Source organism: Marmota flaviventris, chromosome 12 (assembly GCF_047511675.1).
Source record: "Marmota flaviventris isolate mMarFla1 chromosome 12, mMarFla1.hap1, whole genome shotgun sequence".
NCBI lineage: Eukaryota > Metazoa > Chordata > Mammalia > Rodentia > Sciuridae > Marmota > Marmota flaviventris.
Genome location: NC_092509.1, coordinates 102631902 through 102655981, shown reverse-complemented (window position 1 = coordinate 102655981; position 24080 = coordinate 102631902). Strand labels below are relative to the sequence as shown.

General features: G+C 41.0%; 1 protein-coding gene across 1 annotated transcript; it reads right to left on the bottom strand.

Moving 5' to 3' along the window:
- Positions 1-203: 203 nt before the first annotated feature.
- Ankrd45 (ankyrin repeat domain 45) lies at positions 204-23708 on the bottom strand. The gene is made up of 5 exons (XM_027935060.2): positions 23375-23708; positions 12881-13048; positions 6610-6704; positions 3954-4092; positions 204-979 (listed from the first exon to the last, which is right to left on the bottom strand). The coding sequence occupies exons 1-5, from the start codon at positions 23697-23699 to the stop codon at positions 948-950; spliced, it is 759 nt and encodes a 252-aa protein (XP_027790861.2). The 5' UTR covers positions 23700-23708; the 3' UTR covers positions 204-947.
- Positions 23709-24080: the final 372 nt, after the last annotated feature.

Here is a 24080-nt window from a genome sequence, read left to right as displayed (position 1 = left end):
AATGGGAAACCAAGTATGACAGTTAAAATATAGGAAATATAAAACAGAACAGGAGGGATACTGGTATGGCGTTCCATTATTTCTATGCTGCCGAACCTACAGAATAGGGAGCGCTTCTAAATATAAAACTACACAGATGCGTGTTTATTAATCTAAAAATACAAAGAAGTTAAAGATAAACAGGGATTTTACTCAGAGACTATATCTCACCTTACAGGTGAATTTTAATTTGTAAATAAAAAGTAATACTAAAGGACCCTGATCCAAACAATTACTATTTCCTTGCTCAAAAATGTCTTCCCATAGATGTTTCTTTTGGTACCCGCGGATTGAACCCAGGGGGTGCTTAACCACTGGGCCAGATCCTCAGCCCTTTTTAAAAAAGTATTTTATTTAGAGACAGGGTGTCTCTAACTTGTTTTAGGGCCTCACTAAGTTGCTGAGGCTGGCTTTGAACTTTCAATCCTCTTGCCTCAGCCTCTGAGCTACTGGGATTACAGGCATGCACCACCATACCACGCTAAGATTTCCTTCTGAGAGAGGGAGAACATTTCCCGCCTCTGGGAATAACTATCTTTTTTAGATGGAATTCCCCAGTTGATAAAAATTTCTTGTTTCAGTTATACACAAAATTATTAAGTTTTCTAAGTGGTTTTCAAAGCCTCCATATGTCTTCGTGAATGATTTCTACCCAGTGAGTTCCTGAAGGAAGGAGCCTTTGAAAGCCGTGGAGCTGAGCTTGCAGGAGAGGGGCGAGGCCAGAGTCTGCAGTCAGCAGGCCCCACAGGGGAATAAAGCAAGGATGACTGAGTTTGTACCCGAGCATTTTTATAAAACCCCATATCCAGTTACTTGACCCAAGTGGCATCCATAGGTTTATCTTTGATACTAGAAATAAAATGTACGTTCCGTAGAAAGCGTGAGCTTGACTTCTCTTCTGACCACGCTTAGGTTACAGATTTGCCACTTTTCACTTGACCTGAAAGGAAGCAGATTTTAAAATTACATTTAATTAGCTGTGGCAGAAAACAGATGAAGCCAGTTTCTTAAAAATGAGCAAGGAGGAAGTCACTAGGTCCCGGCTGGTACCTCAACTGAATACTCTCTCCTTTGTTTTTCAAATATGCAAAGCAGGGAGGCACATTTCCCATATCACTGGCATTAGCCTCCCCAGTTTGGCGGCTGACTAGTCATTTTGCATACTCTGTGAACCTCTCTTGTCTCCGTTTCTTCATGTGCAATGAAGACCATTTAGGGGACCCATCAAGATCCCACATTCTATGACATGGAAGTGCTCCTTGGGGGATGTAAACCAGGGGAGAGAGGTGATCCTACTGCAGGGGAGGGTTTGGGCCATGCCAGGGGCAGTGGTGGAACACGTAGCAATTGAGGTCTAATCCACCCACTCCTGGACTGTACTAGTCTCTGTACTATATTCTCCCCTATTTAATTCCTCTCTCTTTACACCAAAGCCTATTTAACAGCACTCCACTGCCCAGAAAATAAAGCCCAAACATCTAAGCTTCCTATAGCAGATACTTTTTTAAATATATATATTTTTTTACTTGTAGATGGACACAATACCTTTATTTTATTTATTTATTTTTATGTGGTGCTGAGGATTGAACCCAGGGCCTCACACTTGCTAGGAGAGCCCTCTACTACTGAGCCCCAGCCCCAACCCCTTCCTACAGCAGTTTTAATAAAATGATCAAGAGTGAACGCTGCAGCCTTGTCTCCTGTTGTCCTGAAGGGATGACACGGAGCAGCTGGGCATGGGCTCCCCTCTGCTCCCCTCTAGAGCTTTCCTCCTTGCTGGGCTTCCATTCTGGAAGTCCCTTCATATCCCTCCACCCTGGCTTCAAGGGGGACAATTCCTCTTGCTTCGTGATGCTTTCTCTCCAGCTTCGGCTTCTCTGAATACATATAGCACTTACTTCACTTTTTTCAGATGTATGTGTGTTACCTACAAACTAGGGGACATTCCAAAGACTCTGTCTCCCTTCAGGGTCCCAAGGACAGTGCTACCTGAATGCTAACTAGGTGTTAATTAATGACAGTAAGAAATATTCTGCCACATCACCTAGAGGAGGTGCAGGGTCCTGACCTGTTAAAATCCACAACTTTTGATAAATATAAAAAAATCTTAGGTAAAAGAATGAAACCCCATTTCACATCATGAACAAAAGAAAAACCCACACAAGATGGCTCACAGAACTAAATGTGAAACTAAAACTAAAAACTCTTAGAAGAAAAAGTAGAATTAAATCTTGGTAACCGTGGATTAGGCAACAGTTTTTTAGATATGACACTGAAACCAACAAAAGAAAAAATAGATATATTATGCTTCATAAAATTAAGATCTTTCATGCTTTAAAAGATATAGTTAAGAAAATGAAAAGATAATCCTCAGAATTGGAGAAGATATCAGAATCATACTTCTGATAAGGGGTTTGTATCCAAAATATATGAAGAACTCTTACACTAAATAATAAAAAGTACTGGGGATGTAGCTTAGTGGTAAAGCACCCCTGGGTTCAATCCTCAGTATCAACAAAAATAAATAAATAATAAAAAGACAGGGGCTGGGGTTGTGGCTCAGCGGTAGAGCACTTGCCTTGCAGGTGCGAGGCCCTGGGTTCCATCCTTAGCACCACATAAAAGTAAATAAATAAAATAAAGGTATAAAGCAAGTATATGCTAAAAAAAAAAAAGACAAACCAACTTTAAACGATGAAGAATTAAACATTTCTCCAGAGAAAATATACAAAGGGCCAATAAACACACAAAAGATAATTAGTAATTATCTAAACGCAAATCAGAACTATGGTAAGATACCACTCCTCAAGATGGCTAAAATGTACAAAAAGACCAAGATGGAGAAATTGGAGACTGCTGGTGGGGATGTAAAATGGAACAGTTTGGCAGCTCCTCAAAAGCTCAGACACAGCTACCACGTGACCCAGCAAGTCCACCTCTATTTATATACCAGAGAAAACTGAAAACGTGTGCCCACACAAAAATTCATACATAAAAGCCCACAGCAGCATTATCTTAATAAGAAAAAAGAGTGGAAACTTAAATGTCCATCAACTGATGAATGGATTAAATTTGTATCCATACACAGAATGTTTTCAGTTATAAAAAGGAAAGAAGTACTGACACATGTCCCAACGTGGATGAACCTAAAAAACACACTAAGTGACAGATGTCAGCCACAAAAGGCAACACATAGTTTGTTTCTATTTATGAGATGTTCAGAACAGACAAATCCACAGATATATGGACAGTGGATTAGTGGTTGCCAGGGCTTGGGAGGGAGGGATGGGAAGAGTCTGCCAACGGTACAGGGTTTCTTTTGCGGGTAGTAAAATTTGTACTAAAATTAGAGAGTAGTGATAATTATATAGCTTTTTGACTATACTGAAAACCACTGAACTGGACCCTTCAAAAAGTTGACTTTTATGGTAGGAGAATTGTATCTCAATAAAGCTGTTATTGCAAGAATCTCAGGTATGCCTCCACCAAGACCCATACACCACCTTCCCACTCTTGAGCATGGTATTCCCACAGCAGATTTTCCTCCAATACATAATTAAAATGCTAAAAAAACATTTTTTAAAATTTTAAATTCTGTTACCCTCTCTCCCTTACACATTTGGAAATCACTGGCCAAAATCAAAGGCATAGTAATCACATAAAACTTAATGACGGATGATAGTCATATCAATATTATTATTAGGCATTTCCTATATAAAGAATTCAGTTGTTATTAGTAGTTTTTATTCATAATGATACCAGGAATCATCATGATACTGTGCCATGGATCAGTGCTGGTAAAAAGTTAATGACTACTTAACGGGTTGTTAAAATCACAGCATCTCAGAAATAACAACACTGAACCTAATTCCATCCTTCTTGACAGTCAGCATCACCTTTTACCTCAAACTTACGTGGCATAGTCATTTTTACAAGGATGGGAGTCACGATATCTTCCAATAGTTGTTTCTGCTCAAAAAGCTCATCAATGGACGCGTCCGGGTGGGTTTCCAGCCACTCGTTTTTTGCCCGACACGCACCGAGGACAATGTTCTAGGGATAGAAATAGAGACTGTATTTTCCACCTATTTGTTGAAAATCAAACTCTACAGTATCTCTAGGAATCTTTCTTTTTTTCCCTGAAGTACCGGGGATGGAACCAGGCACTTGCTTGAGCTAGGGTCCTCGCTGTGTTCTACCTTGGAGCTACAGTCCCCCCATAGTCTCCCCAAACTAGCACAATCCAGGCCTGTGGTTCTGCGTCTGCGTCGGCTAATGCAGTAGCCATTAAAGATGTCTAGCTGTTGAGCCTAGAAATGTGACTAGTATGACTGAGGAAATGGATTTTAAATTTTGTTTAATTTTAAATCATTCAAATTTAAACAGCAACATGTGGCTTGTGGCTGCTGAGCTGAACAGTGCAGCTCTCACATCGTGGGATAGGAGTTAATGAAACTCACCACCAAGAGGCAAGAAGCCCTGTGCTCTCTTCCTAATTCTCTATTTTCTTTAAGCCCTGTGACAAAGAGAAGTGGTTTGCAAAGGCTAGAAAAGGAGCTGATCTCTCCAATGGTTCACTCGGGGAGGAAGTTCATGACATCCAAGAAAAGCTCCGCCTCACCGGAAACCTCTCTTGACATGCATTGTAAAAACCACCTCACTGCACAATGCAGCAAACTTTTGGTGTCTGACTTAAGACATTTATCATGTCATACCTCATAAATATGAACAATGTGACAAAGAATTCAATTAAAAAGTGAAAACAGAGAAAAATGTTCATTGCACTTCGGTTTGTAATAATACAGGGAACTCAATAAGTGTGTGATGTGTCCTGTCCATACTATAAATCCATACTTTCTAAATCCACTTCTGCAACAGATGCAGAAGTGGATTTAGAAAGGTTTCATGAGATATTATTAGGAGCCCAGCATGTCCTCACACCCCTGTAAGCCCAACTAGTAGGGAGACTGAGGCAGGAGGATGGCAAGTTCCAGGCCAGCCTCAGCAACTTAGGGAGACCTTGAGGGCTGGGGATGTGTTTCACTGGTAGAATGCCCCTGGATTCAATCCCCTCTACCCAGAAAAAAGGGGGGGGGTGGATATTATTAAGAGGAGGAAAAGCAAATTATAGAATAATATGACTAGTATGATCCCATGTTTTAAAACATTTTTTATACACAATACCTTTATTTTATTTATTTATTTTTATGTGGTGCTGAGGATTGAACCCAGTGACTCACATGTGCAAGTCAAGTGCTCTACTACTGAGCCACGACTGCAGCCCCAATGATCCCATTTGTATTAAAAAAAAAAAAATATATATATATATATATATATATCCCTTATGGATCCCTATTATATATGGACATGCATATGTTTTTATAAGTGAAGAAAAAAATATGATGAAATTAGCACAAAATTATTATGAGATCCACATGGTAGAAGACTGGAAATTGAAGCAAGTGTTTTAGTTGTTTCATTTTTTTTTTTTTTTAGTGATTTCTGAGTACACATTTTGTAACTCAGATAACTAAATTTTAAAAAATTGATAAACTGACTTTTCTAATTGCTAACAAAGCACTATTCCTTTGTGCCAAGAAAGTTTTGTTTTGCAGATCTAATAGCTCCAGAAGCTATTCCAATAGAATTTTTCCTTTATGTTGTTTGTTTCACAAGAGATTCTGTAGAGTGTTTTATAAGATTCAAGTGCAATGTGTAACTTATCAAGTTCTCAGAATTGCTGATGTCTTCTTAGCAATGGCTAATTCTTTTTCATATAAATTGTGTCAGAGAAAATTAAATAAATTATGTCAGAGTATCCTGCACAGAAATGCATGAGGTAATTTGAAACCAAAATGTATTTCTGATACCTTGAGCATATATTTAACACACATCCAAATCAATAAACTAGTTCACAGACAGTACTTAAATATAGCAAGGTGGCAGGCTGGCTCCATAGTTAGCTACCTTCCTATCTATGTATCTTTTTTCCCCATTATGGAAAATTTGATACACTAAAAAATATGTAATGTATATGTGCATATGCATATATGTTAAAATGTATGATATACATCTAAGTTTTGAAGGAAAATAATGAAATGAACATCATTGGACCCCAAGGCTGCACCAGAACAGAGCCCTACCAGTACGACAAGCCCAGCTTTGCTTCCTGCCCCCCCACCCCGGGAGAGAAACACCATCTTTGCTCATCCTTTTGTTTGCTTAAAAAAAAAAGTTTTGCCCCCATATGTAGGCATTCCTTTATAAATATCTTTGGTCTGTGGTGAGTGGTTTCCACTCAACATTTCTGACCTTCATCCAAGCTGTCAGGGGTGATATTTAGCACATCTCTGTGTCACTGTTCAACATGACTTCATTCCATTTTGTTCAGTCTGTCCCTTGTCCCCAGTTTATGAAGGTCAGAAGCAAAGGAGGCTTCTCTCCGCCTTCTTTCCCCTTTCCCTTCACCCTCCTCCCTCCCTCCCGGTCTCTACAGCATTAGTGTGTGAATTAAGATGTGAGGCAAAATTCTCAGAATTTTCAGAACAAGAAACAATCACAGTACCGTACCTTGTCTTCCTTAAGAAGCTTCCCTGGTCCCTTTTCTGGGTCTGTAATTGTTAAAGTAACCTTTGTCATGTATTTTTTCAGAGCCAGCCTTGCATCTGAAAGACAGTAAGAGCAGGGTGTGGTGGTACACACCTGTAATCCCAGCTAATTGGGAGGCTGAGAGCCTGGAGAATTTAGTGAGACCCTATCTCAAAATAAAAAGGGCTGGGTTGTGGCTTAGTAGTACCTCTGGGTTCAATCACAGGTACCAATATACACACACACACACACACACACATACATACATATACATACATATATATATATATACACACATATGTATATATGCTTAACTGACCAACATATATATATAACTTTTCATAAAGTATATTACTTATCTTAATTTTGTAAAAATTGTGTGTCCAATATTTGTTGTGGTTTTTGGAGCACTCAATGTCTTCCTAAAATTATGCTAAGTTTTTTGAAAAACAAAAGAAATATAAAACATAAAACTGATTCCAAAGAGAATATATCTATTAAAATTTCTCTTCTGACAAAAGTAACAACAAAAAAATATTTCCGTCACTTGCTTTACTCCTCTAGATCCCCCCCACAAAAATTCAAAACTAGCTTTTCTCTTAAAAAAAAAACAACTACATTCACTATAGTGCCCATAGCAATGTTATCACAGCATTTGCAAGACCTGTTTAAATAAAGTTATATTTCTTTGCTGAGATAAACAAAAGAGTCAAATAAATCAAGGATTTATCATATTCTCAGCTGAAACCACTGAACACTGTAAATTAGATTAGTCCCAGATTAATTTAAATGCTGATGTGTCCGTCTTCTGTGGCTGCTACATAAAACCACCACATATTGGGTGGCGTGAAGTAACACAGACTCTTCCCCTTACACTTCTAGAGGCAGCAACCGGAGCTTGGGTCCACTGGTCTAAAGCCAACCTGTTGGCTTGTGACCCCTTAATCTGTCACAATTATAATTAATTAATTATACCACCTGACCCCAACTTCCACCATCAAATTACTTTCTCTTCTATGTCAATTTCCCTCTGCCTTTCAGTTATAAGGCCACCATGATTAGATTTCAATCCCTCCTGTATAATCCAGGATAATCTGCCCATTTTAAGATTCTTAACTCGAGGACCTGCAAAACCCCTCCTCCAGAGGAGGCTGTAGCCACAAACTCCAGGGATTAGGCCCTGGATATCTGTGGTACCCATCATTGAGCCTTCCCTCTTGCTCCCTCAGAAGTCACATCTATCCCACATCCAAAATACATTCCTGCCCGTCCAACATCCCTATAAATGATGACAACATCAACTCTATCCCAATCCTTATCTAAATAGCACAACTCAAAACTCTCAAACCCCAGACTCCAAATCATCGAAACAAAGTATGGGTGAGATTTGTATGATCCATCCTAAGGCAGAACTCCTCTCCGTCTGTGGACCTGTCAAACTAGAAAACTAGTTACCTTCTTCCAAACTGTAAGGGGGGATAGACAGAGACTAAGGCATATACACTGCCGTTCAGAAATGAGCAGAGAGAGGGAAGAAAGGCATCACCAATCCCAAGCAATTTTGAAACGCACAGGGAAAATTCCACTTGGTTTTAAGGCATGGGGATAATCCTCTGTGATTTAAGACTGCCCTCTGGGCCTGAGGTTCTACCCACTCACTAATCCTTCCTTTTTCACAAAAATTGCATGTGCTTGCGGCTAAATACCTCTATTAGTCTATTTCTTTAGAATTTTGGGAGAACAGTAACTTTATTACTTTGTCCTCTCTTTGCCCCTTTGTCTTAGCTGGAGTTTCTGCTGGTGTAACATTTTCAAAAACCTGTGAGTCTCCCAGCATGTCTCAGAGATTCAGTCTATGAGATGAGACTCCTCCACAGATGTTTCATGGAGAATCTCATTTCTACCCCTGACTTCTGCAGAGATGGCTGGGAGGATCCACAATTCACACTCCTATTCTCCAACATACTTCTTGACAGTGGCTTTCTTAAGTTCAAAACCTGTGTTAGTCAGCTTTCTGTTACATAATAAGAGAGCTGAGATAGTCAACTTATAAAGAGGGAAGGTCTGGCTTGGCTCGAAGTTCCAAAGGTTTCAGGCCACAGTCACTTAGGCAGCAAGGAATGGGTGGAGCAAAGCCATTGACCTTGTGGCCAGGAGCAAACACGCAGAGAAGAAGGGGCTGTGGCCCTGCTACCACCTACGAGGATACACTCCAGTGACCCAAGCTCTCCCATTAGTCCCCACCCTTAAGTTTCCACCAATTCCCAATAGCACCAAGCTGGGAACCAAGCCTTGAACACAGGCCTTTGGGGGACACTTTCCAAATGACAGCAGTACCTTTTGCAATCTGGATTGGCTGGGAATTTCCCAAACCATCAAGCCCTGTTTCCTTTGTGCTTAATAGTTGTTCCCTCAGTTTATCTCTTTCCTTTCACATTTTAGTACAGAATGCCTGGGCTCAATCCCCAGTACCACAATAAATAAATAAATACATTTATTTCCTGGTAATTGTGAGATGTCCTCTCTGCCTGGCCACCTACCAAAATTCTACTCATTCCTCAAGGCCCCCTCAAATAACACTCTTGTGAAATTTCCTAATTGTCCCAGGTAGAGCTCAATGCTGCCTGTTATAGTTTTATGTAGCTCTCTTCTTACTCTGTCTCTGAAATCATCTTGGTTTTCCTCTTACTTATAGACCATTCGCTCCATAAAGGCAAGGACTGAAGGCCACCATTTTGTCACATGCCCACTTCCTTGCCACCTTATCTATCCACATGCCATGCCATCTCCCTTGCCCCTTACCCACAGCCTGACAACACCAAGGGAATATGAGGGACTCATTCCAAGGAGATTTTATTAATATGCTGACATTGTTGTTGAATTTACTAATCAGCAAAATATTAGTAAATTCTTTATCTTTAAGAAAATTGAAGAAGCTCAAACCATTCTAGCCAAAAGCAACAAGAGGTAATTCTAAGAAACCTCAGGGGATTGGTCAAGTGACACCTCTCGGTTCCAGAGCCCTTCTTTATGACATCACCGAGCTTACCCCTGCATCATGAAGCTTTTCCCTGGTATCACCGTGACTGACCAACGATGGCACAGTGACCATTGCTGCATCTTGCCCACTGTATTTTGCTGACCAACAAGATTTTCTGAAATGCTTCAACTGAAGCATCCTATTAACCAATACTCAGGGCACATTCTGCTCTGTCTTTGATCAATTTTTTAGCTACAAATTTTTCTCCCAAGTGAGAAAGAATGGCGTCTAATGGAGGAGTATCCCTGGTTCTTTTTCTGTTGCTTACCTGCTTCTTCAGGGAGAGTGTCTGCATTTGTGATGGAACAATCTGGACAAAGGTTGGATGGGAGATTTTTCCAGAAGAAGTGCACTATCTGAAAGTTAAGCCTTCTCCCTCTCACTGTCTACCCTACCCTCTGGACAGACTGTGCTGCAGCTTCGCTAACATGGATCTACTTCAGAGTTGTTTGCACCTCATTTACATCATAGCACAAGCTCTCATTGTAATCCTGTCCGTCTTATCTGGGCATTATCTGTGGATAAAATGGAAGAAACACCAAAAAAAGGTGAATTCATGATATAAATGGTAACAGTCACAGCATCTCAGAGTTTAGAACATAAGGTCAGCCATTTCTGTGAAGAAGGGTTATTCCTTTTTGCCACCTGCCCCTCCCGCTCCTCCCCAGCATCCTGCAGAGTGACTTGCTGGTACCAGGTGCTCAACAAGTGTGTAATGAATAGAAGGGCCTTAAAATCACCTGGCCCAGCCCTTCTGTTTCAAGTCTCAAAGCACAGCAGAAACACAGGGTGTCACCACGGGAGAAAGGGGCACCGTCTGTCTGGGCTCTGTTCGCTCCTCCCTGGCTGCCCTGTAAAACCAAGGGTCTGGAACAACAGATCTCTTGGATGACAGTGATCTATATAAAAAGCTAAGTAAGAAAGTCGGCATGTACTTTTAAAATGGACTGTAAACTCATTTCTAATGTTAGGATGGCTTTCTGGGGAACAGAGCTCCTTAACTAATTCACTGCTTTGCCAGCAGATGACACCACAGTTTGAGACAATCTTAAAGACTCACTGGCCAAGCCCAGACAACAGACACCAACCAGAGAACCCCCTGATCTTCAGGAAAACTTAGACATCTACAAGTGTTACCCTATTTTAAAAATGCCTTTGATTTTATGGTCTTGCATGTTTAGGAAGGAAAACATTCTGCTAATATTGAAATAATTCCTCCCAGCAGAGTGCTCTAACACAGACAGCACTAGTTACAGGCTGACAGTGATCAAGGTCATGCTAGTCCGATACCGTGTGTGTATATAAATGAGCATTTCTTCTGCATTTATACTTTTCTTCTAGAGTAAGTTTTCTTTTACGTAAATAATGGATTGTGTATTTTAATAGAATTTAAGCTTATATGTTCAGAATATGAATTAAATTCAAACTAAGATGCAATCTATGTCATTCGCTTCTCTCCTTTCAGCTGAAAAAGCAAGCCTCCTTAGATAAATCTGGCAATGCTCTAGAAAGCCCATCCATCTATGACATTGACCAAATACTCTGCAGACTGCTGGCGACCACGTCAATGATGACCAAGTACCTGAAGCAGGTGTCCCACCATTCTTCCTCTAAGAAAGTTAAGCACCGCGAATTAAAGATGAAGGGAGGAGGAGGAGGAGGAGGAGGAGGAGGAGCCAGAGGACACTAAACACGCACACATGCAAATGTAGTTCAGTCAAATATGGAGATTGCAAAGGAATCTGTTGAGAGGAACTTATCTAAGGTTCTTTAGGAGCCTCAACCATTTTTTTTTTTTTTTGGCCACAATTATTGCTGAAACCAAAGATGTCTGGATTTCCATTCAACTAAGACAGAATCCATACTTACTAAAGTGCTCCCAGAACCTAATGAGAGCAGCTTGGCCTGGCACTCAGGGTATGCTCTGGCTGTGGTTGCGGCAGCAGCATTTTCCAAGCGTTGACCACATGACAGGTATTGTGCTCGGTGCTCTGCACCACCTCATTTCACTCTCAAACCCTCGAGAAAACACTGCCATTGCCCCTTTTTCAGAAAGGGAAACTGAGGTATAGAGAACTGAAGTAACTTGTCCAAGGTCACGGAGGTTCTGGGTGGAGACTCCAGAGGCCTTGTAGTTAACCCTTCCGTTATTCTACCTGTGCTACAGCCTACGTGTGCCAACTATGACCGGCTGCTCCAGTAAAGCGACCTTCCCCCGACCCCCACACGCCACCTTCATTCCGAGTCGTCTTTGCTCATGCTCCTTCCCTTTTATTGTGCCTTCAAATCCCACCCATCCCCCAAGGCCCAGCTCAGCCCCAATAGGTTGACCTCATCCTCTCCGACAGCCCCATGGCATGGACTACCTGCTCTGCCCGCCCTCATCATGATCTTCCTGCTGTAGTTACGTAACCGTTGGCTGTGTTTATCCAACAAATATCCAGAAGTGGGAACCAGTTGTACCCACAAGAAGACTGCATATGCAACAGTGCGCATTGAATAAATGCTTGCTAAAAACCTGAATGCAGGGCAAAATGCGTGCTGTGGGTTCCACAAGTACTAGGTTTTTAAGCCGATGTTTGCACACATACGAAGTTATGCGGGCATATTTTCCTAAAACTTCTTTCAGCTATATCTATATGGCCGTAGCACGTAGCTTTCTGAACTTTGTATTGAAGTCTGCAATATGCAAACAAAAAAGTGACAAATTATAAGTATACAGCTCAATAAATTTTCACAACCTGCATCCAAATTAAGAAAAAGACACTACATCCCAGAAATCCTCCATGCCCTCAGGGTAACTATTATTCTGATTACTAACACCATAGATCAACTTTACCCAAACAAATATTTTCTTAATTATAAAATTTTTTATCTGGGAAATTGAACATATTATTAAAATATGCTAATCTTTAAACAATTAAGGAATCATCTACTTTGCCTGAGTAAGAAAACAGCCTTGAACATGTTGTATGCATAGGCTTATAGAAAATAAGTTGTTAAATCGTTATCAGCTGGTAAGTCCACAATTTCCAATACATACAGCTCCTACTAAGTGCAATAGGTTAGGCCAATAGTGAAACAGAAAAGATTTCATGTTATTGCCAAAAGTTACTGTGGAGGTACCTACAATAAAACATCCAGATGGAGGGTGAAGATGCTAACTGTCCCCATCCATCAGATCAATCTGTTTCCACTGTGGAGCTTCCTCACCTGCCAGGTCCAGAAACTCAACACACTCAGTCTGGGAATACCGAGCAGCAACATCCCGAGCTCTTTCGTCGTTGTAGTTTAAAGCTTCTATGTCAACATCCAGCTCCACTAGTGCTTTCAAAGTTTCCAGACGACCCCAGGCTGCAGCACAGTGTAGCAGTGTGTACCCTGTCAGACAGAATGAAGATGGTCAGGTCAAACAGACTATGGACAAGTCCCCAACTTAGGATGGTTTGACACGATGTTTTGACTTTAAGATGGCGGGAAAGCTGTATTTGTTCAGTGGAAACCATACTTGGAATTTTGATCTATGATCTTTCCCAAGGCTAGCAATGGGCATCCAATACTCTTGTGATGCTGGAAAGCAACAGTGAGCCCCAGCTCCCAGCAGCCTGCAACCAGGCACTCTCCGGTGTACGCTGTTGATGAGCTGTGAATAGGTCGAATATGTTAAATGCCTTCTCCTTATACGGTATTTTACAATAAGTCTATTGGTCATGACTCCATCATAAGTCAAAGCACATCTGTATATTTTAGGCTATTCTTTTTTGCAGTAGAATATCATAATCACACGTATTAAACAATTACTATGGGCCAGGTACTAAGTACTTTACATATGGTGAACTCATTGAATTTCATAAAAATTTGATGGTGTCAGAATTATTGTAATTCTCTTCTTACAGATAAGGAAACTAAAGTCCAGAGAAGTTAAGAGACTTGTCAGAGGGACACAACCCGTAAACGATGGACACAAGGCACTGACACAGGCAGCCTGAGGCCTGAGCTCTGACACAGCGTCTGAAGAAGATAACTTCCCCAGTAATTGTCTATTTGGAAGAACTGAATCTCCTAAGTTAAGGAATTTTCATAGAATTCAAAGTACTCTAGCACTACTGATAACAGCGTCACACAAATTGCCACAACTGTGTGTGCTTTGGTTTAGAAATAAATAATTTGTATTAAAGCTAAAATTATGACTTACTAAATTAGAAAGTGATTTCTTAAGTCCTACGGAGGTGACCACCAGGAGGAATGAATTGTAAAGGGGGTGCTTCCTTACGACTTTTTCAGACTGTTTGTTTTTGAAAATAAAAGTTCACTGTTTTAACTTACTGTTTTGAGAGCCCCCAGCAGCAGAGCAACTGGCAACCAGGCCCCAGCAGGAAATGACGAGGAACCGAAGGCTGGTGTGCCTTTCACAGGACACTGCTTTCCCTGGTGGACAGCCTAAAGCCGTGACCAATCCATGACCCAGAGTCCCTCACACCTGAAGCGTGTTTACACTGGCATATGTCCTGTGGCTCTTGTGTGACGTTTCAGCCTATGCCTGCCTGACCATCACTCTGGCACTAGGACCCTGACCTCGCGTCCTCCTCAGTGGCCCCAGGAAAACTCCAGGGAAGCCCCAGTTTCCTCAGATGGAAGGAGCAAGATCAACACACCTCCACGTTGGGGCACATATTCAGGACTCTGACTCTCAGGCTCTGGCAAGAAGGGTGTAATGAGTCAGAGGACAGCCCTCTGTGCCCAAGTCACGCAAGGCAGGAATAAAGAGGCAGAGAGAGAGTATATAGGGACACAGGACGAAACTTCACATTTGTGGGCAAATGCTGGGCGGTTCACTGAAAAGACACAGTGAGAGTGGGGAGCGCACTGTGCTAGACAGGAGAGACGCATCTAAGTTCTTACTCTGGCCTCCAGCTCAAGCCATTTGGATGTGGAGCTGGTGTGGAAAGTGAATGAACCCTGCTTCTGGTACCAGAAAGTTAAACGTAGGTTCACAGTGAAGGCTGAGGCAACATGAAAGCATAACAATCCATTACATTGACCTGGATAAGGACACACAACTCCCTTGACTATATACTATACACCACAAGAAGAACTAAGCCGCAGGATGAACCATGTGTTGACTCTATTGAGTGCCAGTCACTCTTCTTTCACTTAATCCATAACACTGTGAGGTGTGGGTAGTATCAGCCCATCAAAGGGCCCAGTACAAAGCCAAAGTCAGAGAGTCCATACCTTCCCCAGGGCCACACTAACCAAAGCAAGATTAAAACCCAAGGCTATTGTCAGATGGAAGGTTTATAAGGGGCAGGAAACAACACCCAAATATTTGCCTCCGGTTCCGGAAGTTTCTTGACTCCTGATTTGCCACATTCCCATACTCATGGGACTATTTTAGACCAAGTGATGAACTGTCATAACCAGAAAGGATAATAGAGTTTATAAGAAATCCAAAGGAGATAAAATGAACTACATGAGGATCAGCCAAAATAGGAATCACCTCCACTTTTTGGCACAACATTTTTTTTTTAATATCAAGTGAGAAAGATTAAAATACTACCAGAAACTCACCCAAGAATTTTATTATGTCTTTATTCCTGTCTTAGTCGGTCACAGAATGCCACACACTGGTCATTTATAATGAACAGAAGGTGTTTCCTCCCAGTGGAAACTGAGAAGTCCACTATCAGGGCCTAGCATTCAGATGCAGGCTTTCTTGCTGGTCCCTCACAGTGTAGGAGGCAGAAGAGCAAGAAGAGTGACTCCACTCCCACGCACCTTGGTACAGTGTCACTAATCCATTCACGAGGGCTCCTTGTGACCTAAACACCTCCCCAAAGGGCACGCCTCCCAACATTGTTGATCATTAAGTTTTCAACAAATAAATTGGAGGAACACATCTGTCCACAGCACCTTCTAAAAGGGGCGGGTGCAAGAACTACCCAAATATCACCATTATTACTGCCTCCTGCCTAAAGTTGGAAGTCTTCCATCAGCTGAATGGTTTGGGTCCCTGGACTGCTGGGGAGAAAGACCTTACGTACAGGCCAGACACTGCTAACACGGCTGAGGCCATTCCAAATGGGGAAATATTCTCCCCACATTGAGTCCCTCTGGGCTGAAGTAATAGCCCAGTGCTGACATCTAATCAGAATGCTCTTAAGTTCACCTGCGACCCTATAAGGGTGGGATGGAGGTATTTTCTATTTTTTAACATAGTTTTTAAAAAATCAAATGCTGGGTGTGGTGGTGCATGCCTGTAATCCCAGTGGCTCAGGAGGCTGAGACAAGAGGATCGCGAGTTCAAAGCCAGCCTCAGCAAAAGTGAGGCGCTAAGCAACTCAGTGAGACTCATATCTAAATAAAATACAAAATGGGGCTGGGGATATGGCTCTGTGGTAAAGTGCCCCTGAGTTCAATCCCTGGTACCAAAAAAAAAAAAAAAAAAAAAAAGCAAGCAAGATTTCTAAACAGAGGCTTTTACCAGGTAGTAGGCAGGTTGTGAGAGACTTGAATTAAATAGGTGAAGTGGCAAATGATTTTACAAGGATTTGCAACTTTTACATGTTTTATCCCTTCTTGGGATGGTCTGTTTTCTAGAAAGAAACACACAGATCCTCATAGGGTATTAACCTATCACTTTCCCAAGAGACAGAAAACATCTAATTGAGATTATTTAAGAAAACATCCAGATAAGAAAGCGGTTTTCCTGAAGTTCTCCTGTAACATCAGCCATGAGCACTGGATTCCAGGAGGGGAATGCTGGGAACCCCCACAGGAAGCAAGGGGCCATGCTGGACCTGGGAAGCATTCGGATTGAGTCTGGGAGGAGAAAAACCTCTTTGTGGAAGATTACTGGAAAGCAGAGTAAATTGAGAGGCAGTTCGTGGTAGAGCAAAAGACCAGAGAGGAGCAGTGAACTTCTCCCCTGTGCAGAGATTGCTCTCCTTTAAACGCATGCTGATCCTGTGGCCTGGGCATCAGGTACCAGTGTTGTTCTCAGCTACAAAGGAGGAAAGGGAAGCCCAGAGCGGATGAGCACTTTCATATATAAATTAATGAGCTCCCAAGGAGGAGATCAAATCCAGAACAATCAGGAGCTAGTAGCGGGCTGTGCAGCAAACGATTCACCCGATTAGTTCACATCTCACAGCCTGCCCACCTCCAGCAGTACCAGACTATGTGAATTCCCCAACCACGCTGCTGCTCACTGCCAGGACTTCACAATGCAGTTCTTCTGCCTGGAATGGTAATTATAGTCCTAGAATAAAATGAATGTTCATTTTATGTTTGCATAGTATTACGCCAATATTTTACAAAACTGGGCTTGGAATGCTCTTCTAATTAGCATAACTAATACAGTCATTCTGTTAGCATTATAAATCATCAGATAAAATTAATAATAAAATGAAGGTTTAATGAAACAAACACTGTAAAGTGAATAAAATGTTTAACCATGGCAATTATAAATGAAACATTGGTTGATTTTTTTTTCAAGTATGTCAGTAGTATCACCAGGATATTTTTATACAAAATTTTTCAGCCACCGAAATTTTTATGACTCAATAAGAAGAATAATGAGAAGGTTGTTAATACTAAGACCAAACACTTTCCTTCAAATTATCTTAAAGTTATCCCATCACCAACTTGAAAACAGAAATGTGTCTCTTTGAACAGCTTTCTGCATTTCAGTTAGTGCTACAACCTTTTTATTTTTGAGAGTAAGCTCTCTCCCCACCAAAAATTACAGGTTTATATTTATCATTTTTACTTTCTTCACATACAAAAGAAAATTCCATTACATCTTCTCAACCAATTTCAAAACTGTAGGATTCACATTAAATTTTTTATAACCAATTTTGCAACATCACAATGTGGACCATCTAATTTTGTAGACCTCAACTTGCTTTCTGTAAACATTGAGTAATTAAATCACTGATACTGTTCTCAACCCATAAATGATTGAAATCTCTTATTTTTAAAATGCCATTGTCAGGCTGGGGCTGTGGCTCAGTGGTAGAGTGCTCGCCTAGCATGTGTGAGGCACTGGGTTCGAGCTGAGCTCAGCACGGCATAAAAATAAAGGCATTGTGTCCACCTAAAACTAAAAAAAAAAAAAAATCTAAATAAATAAAATGCCATTGTCACAACAAAAAATGATAACTGTGGATACAGTCTGAGTTTCCCCAAGGGTTCGTGTGATGGAAGCGTGGTCCCCGGTGTGGTAATATAAGAGGTGGTAGGACCTTTAAGAGGAAGAACCTAGTGGGTGCTGGTTGGGCCACTGCCGGTGCTGTTGTTGGAAGGGACTAAGAGACCTCCACAAGACTCTGAATTCGTTCTCATGAGAGGGTTGTACAAAAAGATCAGGTCAGGCCCCTACTCTGCCTTCCAGTCTCACCTTGTGGTCTCTCCCTCTCATACGTGCTCCCACCATGATGCCATCCAGCATGATGTCTGCCTAAAGTTGGAAGTCTTCCATCAGCTGAATGGTTCGGGCCACGCTGAGCCAATGCTGGCACCACCTCATTGAGCCTCCAAAACTAAATAAGCTAAATAAAGAGCTAAATAAACTCTTCTTTTTATAAATTACCCAGCCTCTGGTATTTTGCTACAGCAATGGAAAATGGACTAATACACAATGTGAGTTAATACAAATGTCAATTATCTAGACTTAACCATTCCTCTGTGTATACATACTTCAACACTCATGTTGTACATGATAAATATATATATTTTATCTGACAATTGAAATAAATCAATCAATAATACGATCATATCTGTTTCCTTAGAGACCACTATTTTGGTTTCTTAAAATGGTAGGTGAGGGGCTGGGGTTATGGCTCAGCTGCAGAGTGCTCCCCTAGCATGTGTGAGGCCCTGGGTTCAATTCTCAGCACCACATGAAAATATATAAAAAATAAAATAAAGATATTCTTTCCAACTACAACTAAAAAAAGTAAATATTTTAAAAAATGGTAGGTGAGCATTCCAGAATAGCAGAAATACTGGAATGCTAGTACCTGATCATGCGATCGCTGCTGCTTGCCCTGCCCCATCTCTCCCCTCTCCTTCAATGCTAGGTAAACTCTTAGACCTTCTTCAAGATTCAACATAAACATTTCCCCTCTATGAAACCTTCCCTGAACGTTCCCAACGCTCCCAGGTAAAGCTGGCTAATCTCGGCCCTGAGATGCCGCTGGCCCTTATCCTACCATGTGTCGTCATTTGTTTACATTTCTGTTTCTTGCCCAACCACAAACTCACCAAATGGCAATGGGGTTGGATTTGGTGACCAAAGCCTCGCCAGGACCAGACAGAGCTCCATGTCAATGAACTGAGTGATGTGAGGGCCCGTCCTCGGCTCAGTCATAAAACAAGCCACTTCCAAATAGGCTGAAAGCCGGCAATACACAGAGCTGAGACCAAAAACAGTTTCATATTCCTCTCTCTGGATCAAAACATCCAACTCTCCAAAATTAATATCTAAAGGAAAGGATATCCTGAATGCAAACATGATTCATCGCTAATCTTGAAAATGATTTTCCTTCTTTCATTTCTGAGTACCATCCACAAATAAACGGCACATATCTTCTCACTTTACAGAGACCCATACACTGCAGTCTTCACCCCAAAGTCTTTTAATTCTGGAGGATGGTTTCTTATGCCCCAACAGAGCTCTAGCATTCTAGATTCTGGTTGAGTGTATTCCACTGCTATCCCTGAATAACCACAGTCTTTCCTTAATTCACAGAAACTATAATAGTACAAATGTTCTCAATTTTAATTTCTTTCCCTTGAAATATTTTTCTTATGCTGAGTAGCACTTCAAAGTGACATAAAAATTAAACAAATAATGAACGTTATGTTCATAAATAGAAAAAAAATGGAGAGTGATATTAGCAGGATGGCTGAGCAGAATAGCCTATCACTCATCCACTGCCACAAAAAAGACCACAACAAAGATAAACATGTATATTCTGGCCAGAGGGACCGAGGAAGTTCACTAGAGAATAGCTAGGAAGTGGCAGGATCCCTGTGGGATGCAAAACCCAAGGGAACACCATAGAGAGGAGAGCAAGACACCCCGTCTCTCCTCTCCTGTCTGAATTCTGGATTGACTTGGCCAAGATGGACTTCAAGCTAGAGACCCCCAACAGTCCCTGTTGCTGCAGCAGATGATCACACAGGAGACTCCTCAGCCCCCACAGGCCCCAAATACAGTTTGGAGAACTTCCCAGAGTTCACATGGATGTATTGCCACAAAGGGAGCCCACACTGTAAATGCCTCCGACACCCTGCATGAGGTAAGCTGCTATGGTTGGCACCATCCTGAAACTCAACCTACTTCTAGAGGATACCCTATCTTAGAGGTTAGTGTCCACAGTGTATCTCCATTCCCAAGACTTGGCTGTCATTCTCCCGAGTACACAGCCACAGCACCATGACCCGGCCAAAGCACAGGCCTGGGAGAAAGACCAAGACCCAGATTTTCAAACCCACATTATACCCCAAACCCCAGAGAATTGGCAGATTTGCACAAAGGTGAAACTAACATGGCTGGTGGCCCATATGCACCCACACTCAATGTAACAGCCAGCCAAAAGTCAGCCCTGTCACACCAAGGAGCCTGTCAACACAGCCAGCCAAGGTGCAGCACCTGTGCATACAAGAATCCAGTCCACCATTTAGCCAAACAGGTTAGCTAAACTGCAGTGGCCCTGCATCTCCAAACCCAGCCTGGCAGCAAGGTGGACAGCAGCACACCCACCATAAAGCCAACAGCCCACGGCATTTGCAAACACCCACAAACGGCCCAGCAGCCAGCCCCGTACCAAATCTCCCCCACAAAATACAGTGTCATACCACCCTGGTTACAAACACTCACAGCACAGGCCACTGATGCTACTGCAGACATCACTACCAGGACTGCAGCTGAACGAATCCATGCCATGGGTCCATCCACAATCAAAGCTGATACACCCTACCCTCTGTTCACAAGAAAAGGCCTCTCCCTATGGGGGAAAAGACAAAATCATCCATTAAACTGGAAAAAGGAACTATTGCACTAGACGTGTAGATACCATTGTGAGAGACAGAAGAAACATAGAAAAGCAAGGAAAGTACCACCGCCAAGGACATACTAATTCTCCAGCAACAGACTCCAAAGAAAAGGAAATTTATAAAGTGCCCAAGAGGGAATTCAAAATAATAATCTTAAGGAAGTTCAGAAAATATAAGATCATACAGACAAAAAATTCAATAAAATCAGAAAGAAACTCATGATCTGAATTAAAAGTTCAACAAAAAGATAAATATAAAAAAAGAACCAAGCAGATATTTTGCATCTGGGATAGTCAATGAATGAAATGAAAAAAATATATATATACAACTGAAAGCAAAAAAAAAATAAAAACAGATCAGATGAAGCAGAAATAATTTCTTGAACTTGAAGTCAAGTATTTTGATGAAAAATTTAGAAGAAGGAATAAAGAACGAAAAAGAGTGAGGAAAGCTCACAGAATCTATGAGATACCAATAAAGGAACCAATCCACAAGATGGTGGCCTGAGGCAGGAGAGACAAAGAAAGGCATAAAAAGTGCATGGAAAGAAATGGTAGCTGAAAAAGAAAGAAAGAGTAGTTTAACACTTCCCAAGACAGATCCATGAAGCAAAGAAACCCCCATTAAACTCAACCCAAAAGGCCCTCTTCAGGGCACATGATAATTAAGCTGTTAAAAGCTAAAGTCAGAAAGAGAACACAGTCACTTACAAGGGAATTCCCGTTAGACTAACAGCAGACTTTTTAGTAGGAACCTGGCAGCACAGGAGAGAATGGAACGATATATTCAGAGCCCTGAAAGAAGAAAAACTGCCAGCCAAGAATTCTATACCCAGCAAAGCTATCCTTCAGAAACGAAAAACAACATCTTTATCAGAGAAGCAGAAATTGAACGAATTCATCACCACTAAACTGGCCTTATAAGAAATTCTTAAGGAGTGTTCCATCCCATCATGAAAACAAGTGAAAATACAAAGCTCATTGACAGGGAAAACATCCAAATGACAAGAGAGAGGACTCAAACCTTTTATCACTACACAAAACCACAAAGGTTTACAATAAGCCACGCATGGTAACATACACCTGTCATCCCACAGCTCAGGAGGCTGAGCCAGGAGTATGCAAGTTCAAAGCCAGCCTCAGTAATTATCGAGGCCCTAAGCAACTTAGCAAGACCCTGTCTCAAAATAAAATGTAAAAAAAGGGCTGGGGATCTGGCTCAGTGATTAAGACCCCTGGGTTCAATCCCTGGTACAAAAAAAGAAAATTAGTAGATCTTACCTTCACATTTGGAATTTGGTGGCGACATAAGGGCAAAAGAGACAGATTTGGATTGCTTATTCAATTTCTTTAATAACCATTGATCTAGTCAAGAATTCTATTTTTTCCTTGAATCAATTTTGATAATTAATGTTTTTGGAAATATATCCATTTCATCCAAGTTTTCAAGTGCATTGTCACAAAGTTGGTTATAATAGTTTCTAATTATTTTTTTAATCTTAGGCTTTTATCTGTTCATATTCCATGTTTTCAATTCCAAATACAAATTGTGTTCTCTCTATCTTGCTTGATCGATATTATCGCTGAGCCAGATTTTGGCTCCTTATTTCCAGTGTCATTATTCCCCCTACTGCTTTGTTCCTTTCATTTCCTTTGGTTACTCACTTGGTCTTTGTGCTGGGGACTGGGCCCAGGGCCTCTGCATGCCAGGCCAGTGATCCACCACTGAGCCCCTCCCCGGCCCTCAGGGTTGATTTTTTTTTTTTCCTTCTAACTTCTTGAGTTAGATGCTTTTCTTATTGATCTTAACTGTTTCCTACAGTTTAATATATGCATTCAACTAGAATTTTAATACATAGTGATCCTATCGTCACTTAAAGATTTCTTAATTTCCATGATATCTTCCGTGACCAACAGGTTATTTAAAGTGTTTGTTTCCAAAATTATGGTTATCTTTTGTTACATTTTCTAAGTTTATTTTGCGATGGCCAGAGACCACAGACTGCATGCTATAGATTTTGTGATACTGCTGAGATGTCCCTTATGACTCAACATATGATCAGTTTTTTCAATGTTCCACGTGAGTGGGGAGAGAATATATAATCCTTATTCACTGGAGATGATTGTTTTCTTTCATTTTCCACCAAGACCATGTATCATATTTGTTATCAGAAAAAAAATTACTGAATTAAAAGAGATAATCCAATAATGACTGCTAAAAGTTAATAAATTTTCAAAGAGAAAACAGTAATACTATTGGGCATTTACAATATATCATTTCACTATGGGCCACGCACAGTGATATTTTTGTATTTATTAGCTAAGTTAAATCCTCAGAACACCCTATAAGAAAAATACAACTATTATCCTCATTTCTGAGATGAAGAAATAGAAATGAAAAAGCTTAGGTAATTTGCTAAGCCACAGAGATAATAAATAGTGAAGTCTGTGTTCTTAAAATACTATGCAACACGATATCAACACCAATATATTTACAGGTATACACCATACACATGTTCACATACCTGCATGCATATATGTAAAGTATACATCAGGCCCATCGAAATTATCTAACCTTAAAGACAGTACCTGGCATCTTTAGGTAGTCATAAGGAATACTGACGAGAGAGAAAAGACAAAATACCTCCAGTGGTTTTCTCGTTCAGATTCACACCATACTTTGCCAAGGCTCTAATGACGTCATTTTGCCCAGCCATGCAAGCTGCGTACAACAGATTTCTCCCAACGATGTCTTCTTCCAAGAGTAGCTCCATGGCATGGTCATGATGAGGATCTTCAGGGTCCTCGAAAATCCTACGCAAGCCTTCTATGTCCCCTGTGAGAAGAGGCCGCAGGAGAGGGTTCTCAAGGCTCGCTGCCTTTGATTGTTGGGATTCTTCATCTTCTTCTGGCTGTGAGAAGACAGATTTTTCTGAACTCTCTGGCTCTAAGTGTCCTTCTGGCTCCATTAACTCCAAAAATACCTAAACAAAAAAATGGTAATGATAAGGAATAGAGATTCCAAACCCATCAGTATTTATTTATTCACTTATTTAATCAATTAGAAAATGGGGTGAAAATACTTAATCACTTGAAAACAATTATAAAATTGGATATTTTGGCTATCCAACCAATAAAGCTTATTGTGCATCTATAATGAGTAAATTCATTAAGTGTATACTAAAATGCTAATGTATGATATAGCAGAGGTCAAAGATCAAAGTGAGCTGAGTTCCTTGGGAAAAGATTGACAGAGAAGCCTGAAGAGGCCTACTGGCCTAAACAAGGGCCTCTCTTGGGGAGAAGTGAGATATGTAACTGATCATTAGAACAAACTTATCAATAGGATA

What these genes read in the sequence shown, in the direction of transcription:
- Ankrd45 (XM_027935060.2), bottom strand. Translation starts at nt 23,699, where the DNA reads ATGGAGCCAGAAGGACACTTAGAGCCAGAGAGTTCAGAAAAATCTGTC. An exon ending in GAACGAGAAAACCACTGGAG is followed by an intron (nt 13,049 to 23,374) that starts GTATTTTGTCTT and finishes TCTGTCTGACAG; the next exon opens with GGTACACACTGCTACACTGT. An exon ending in TGTAAAAATGACTATGCCAC is followed by an intron (nt 980 to 3,953) that starts GTAAGTTTGAGG and finishes GCTTCCTTTCAG; the next exon opens with GTCAAGTGAAAAGTGGCAAA.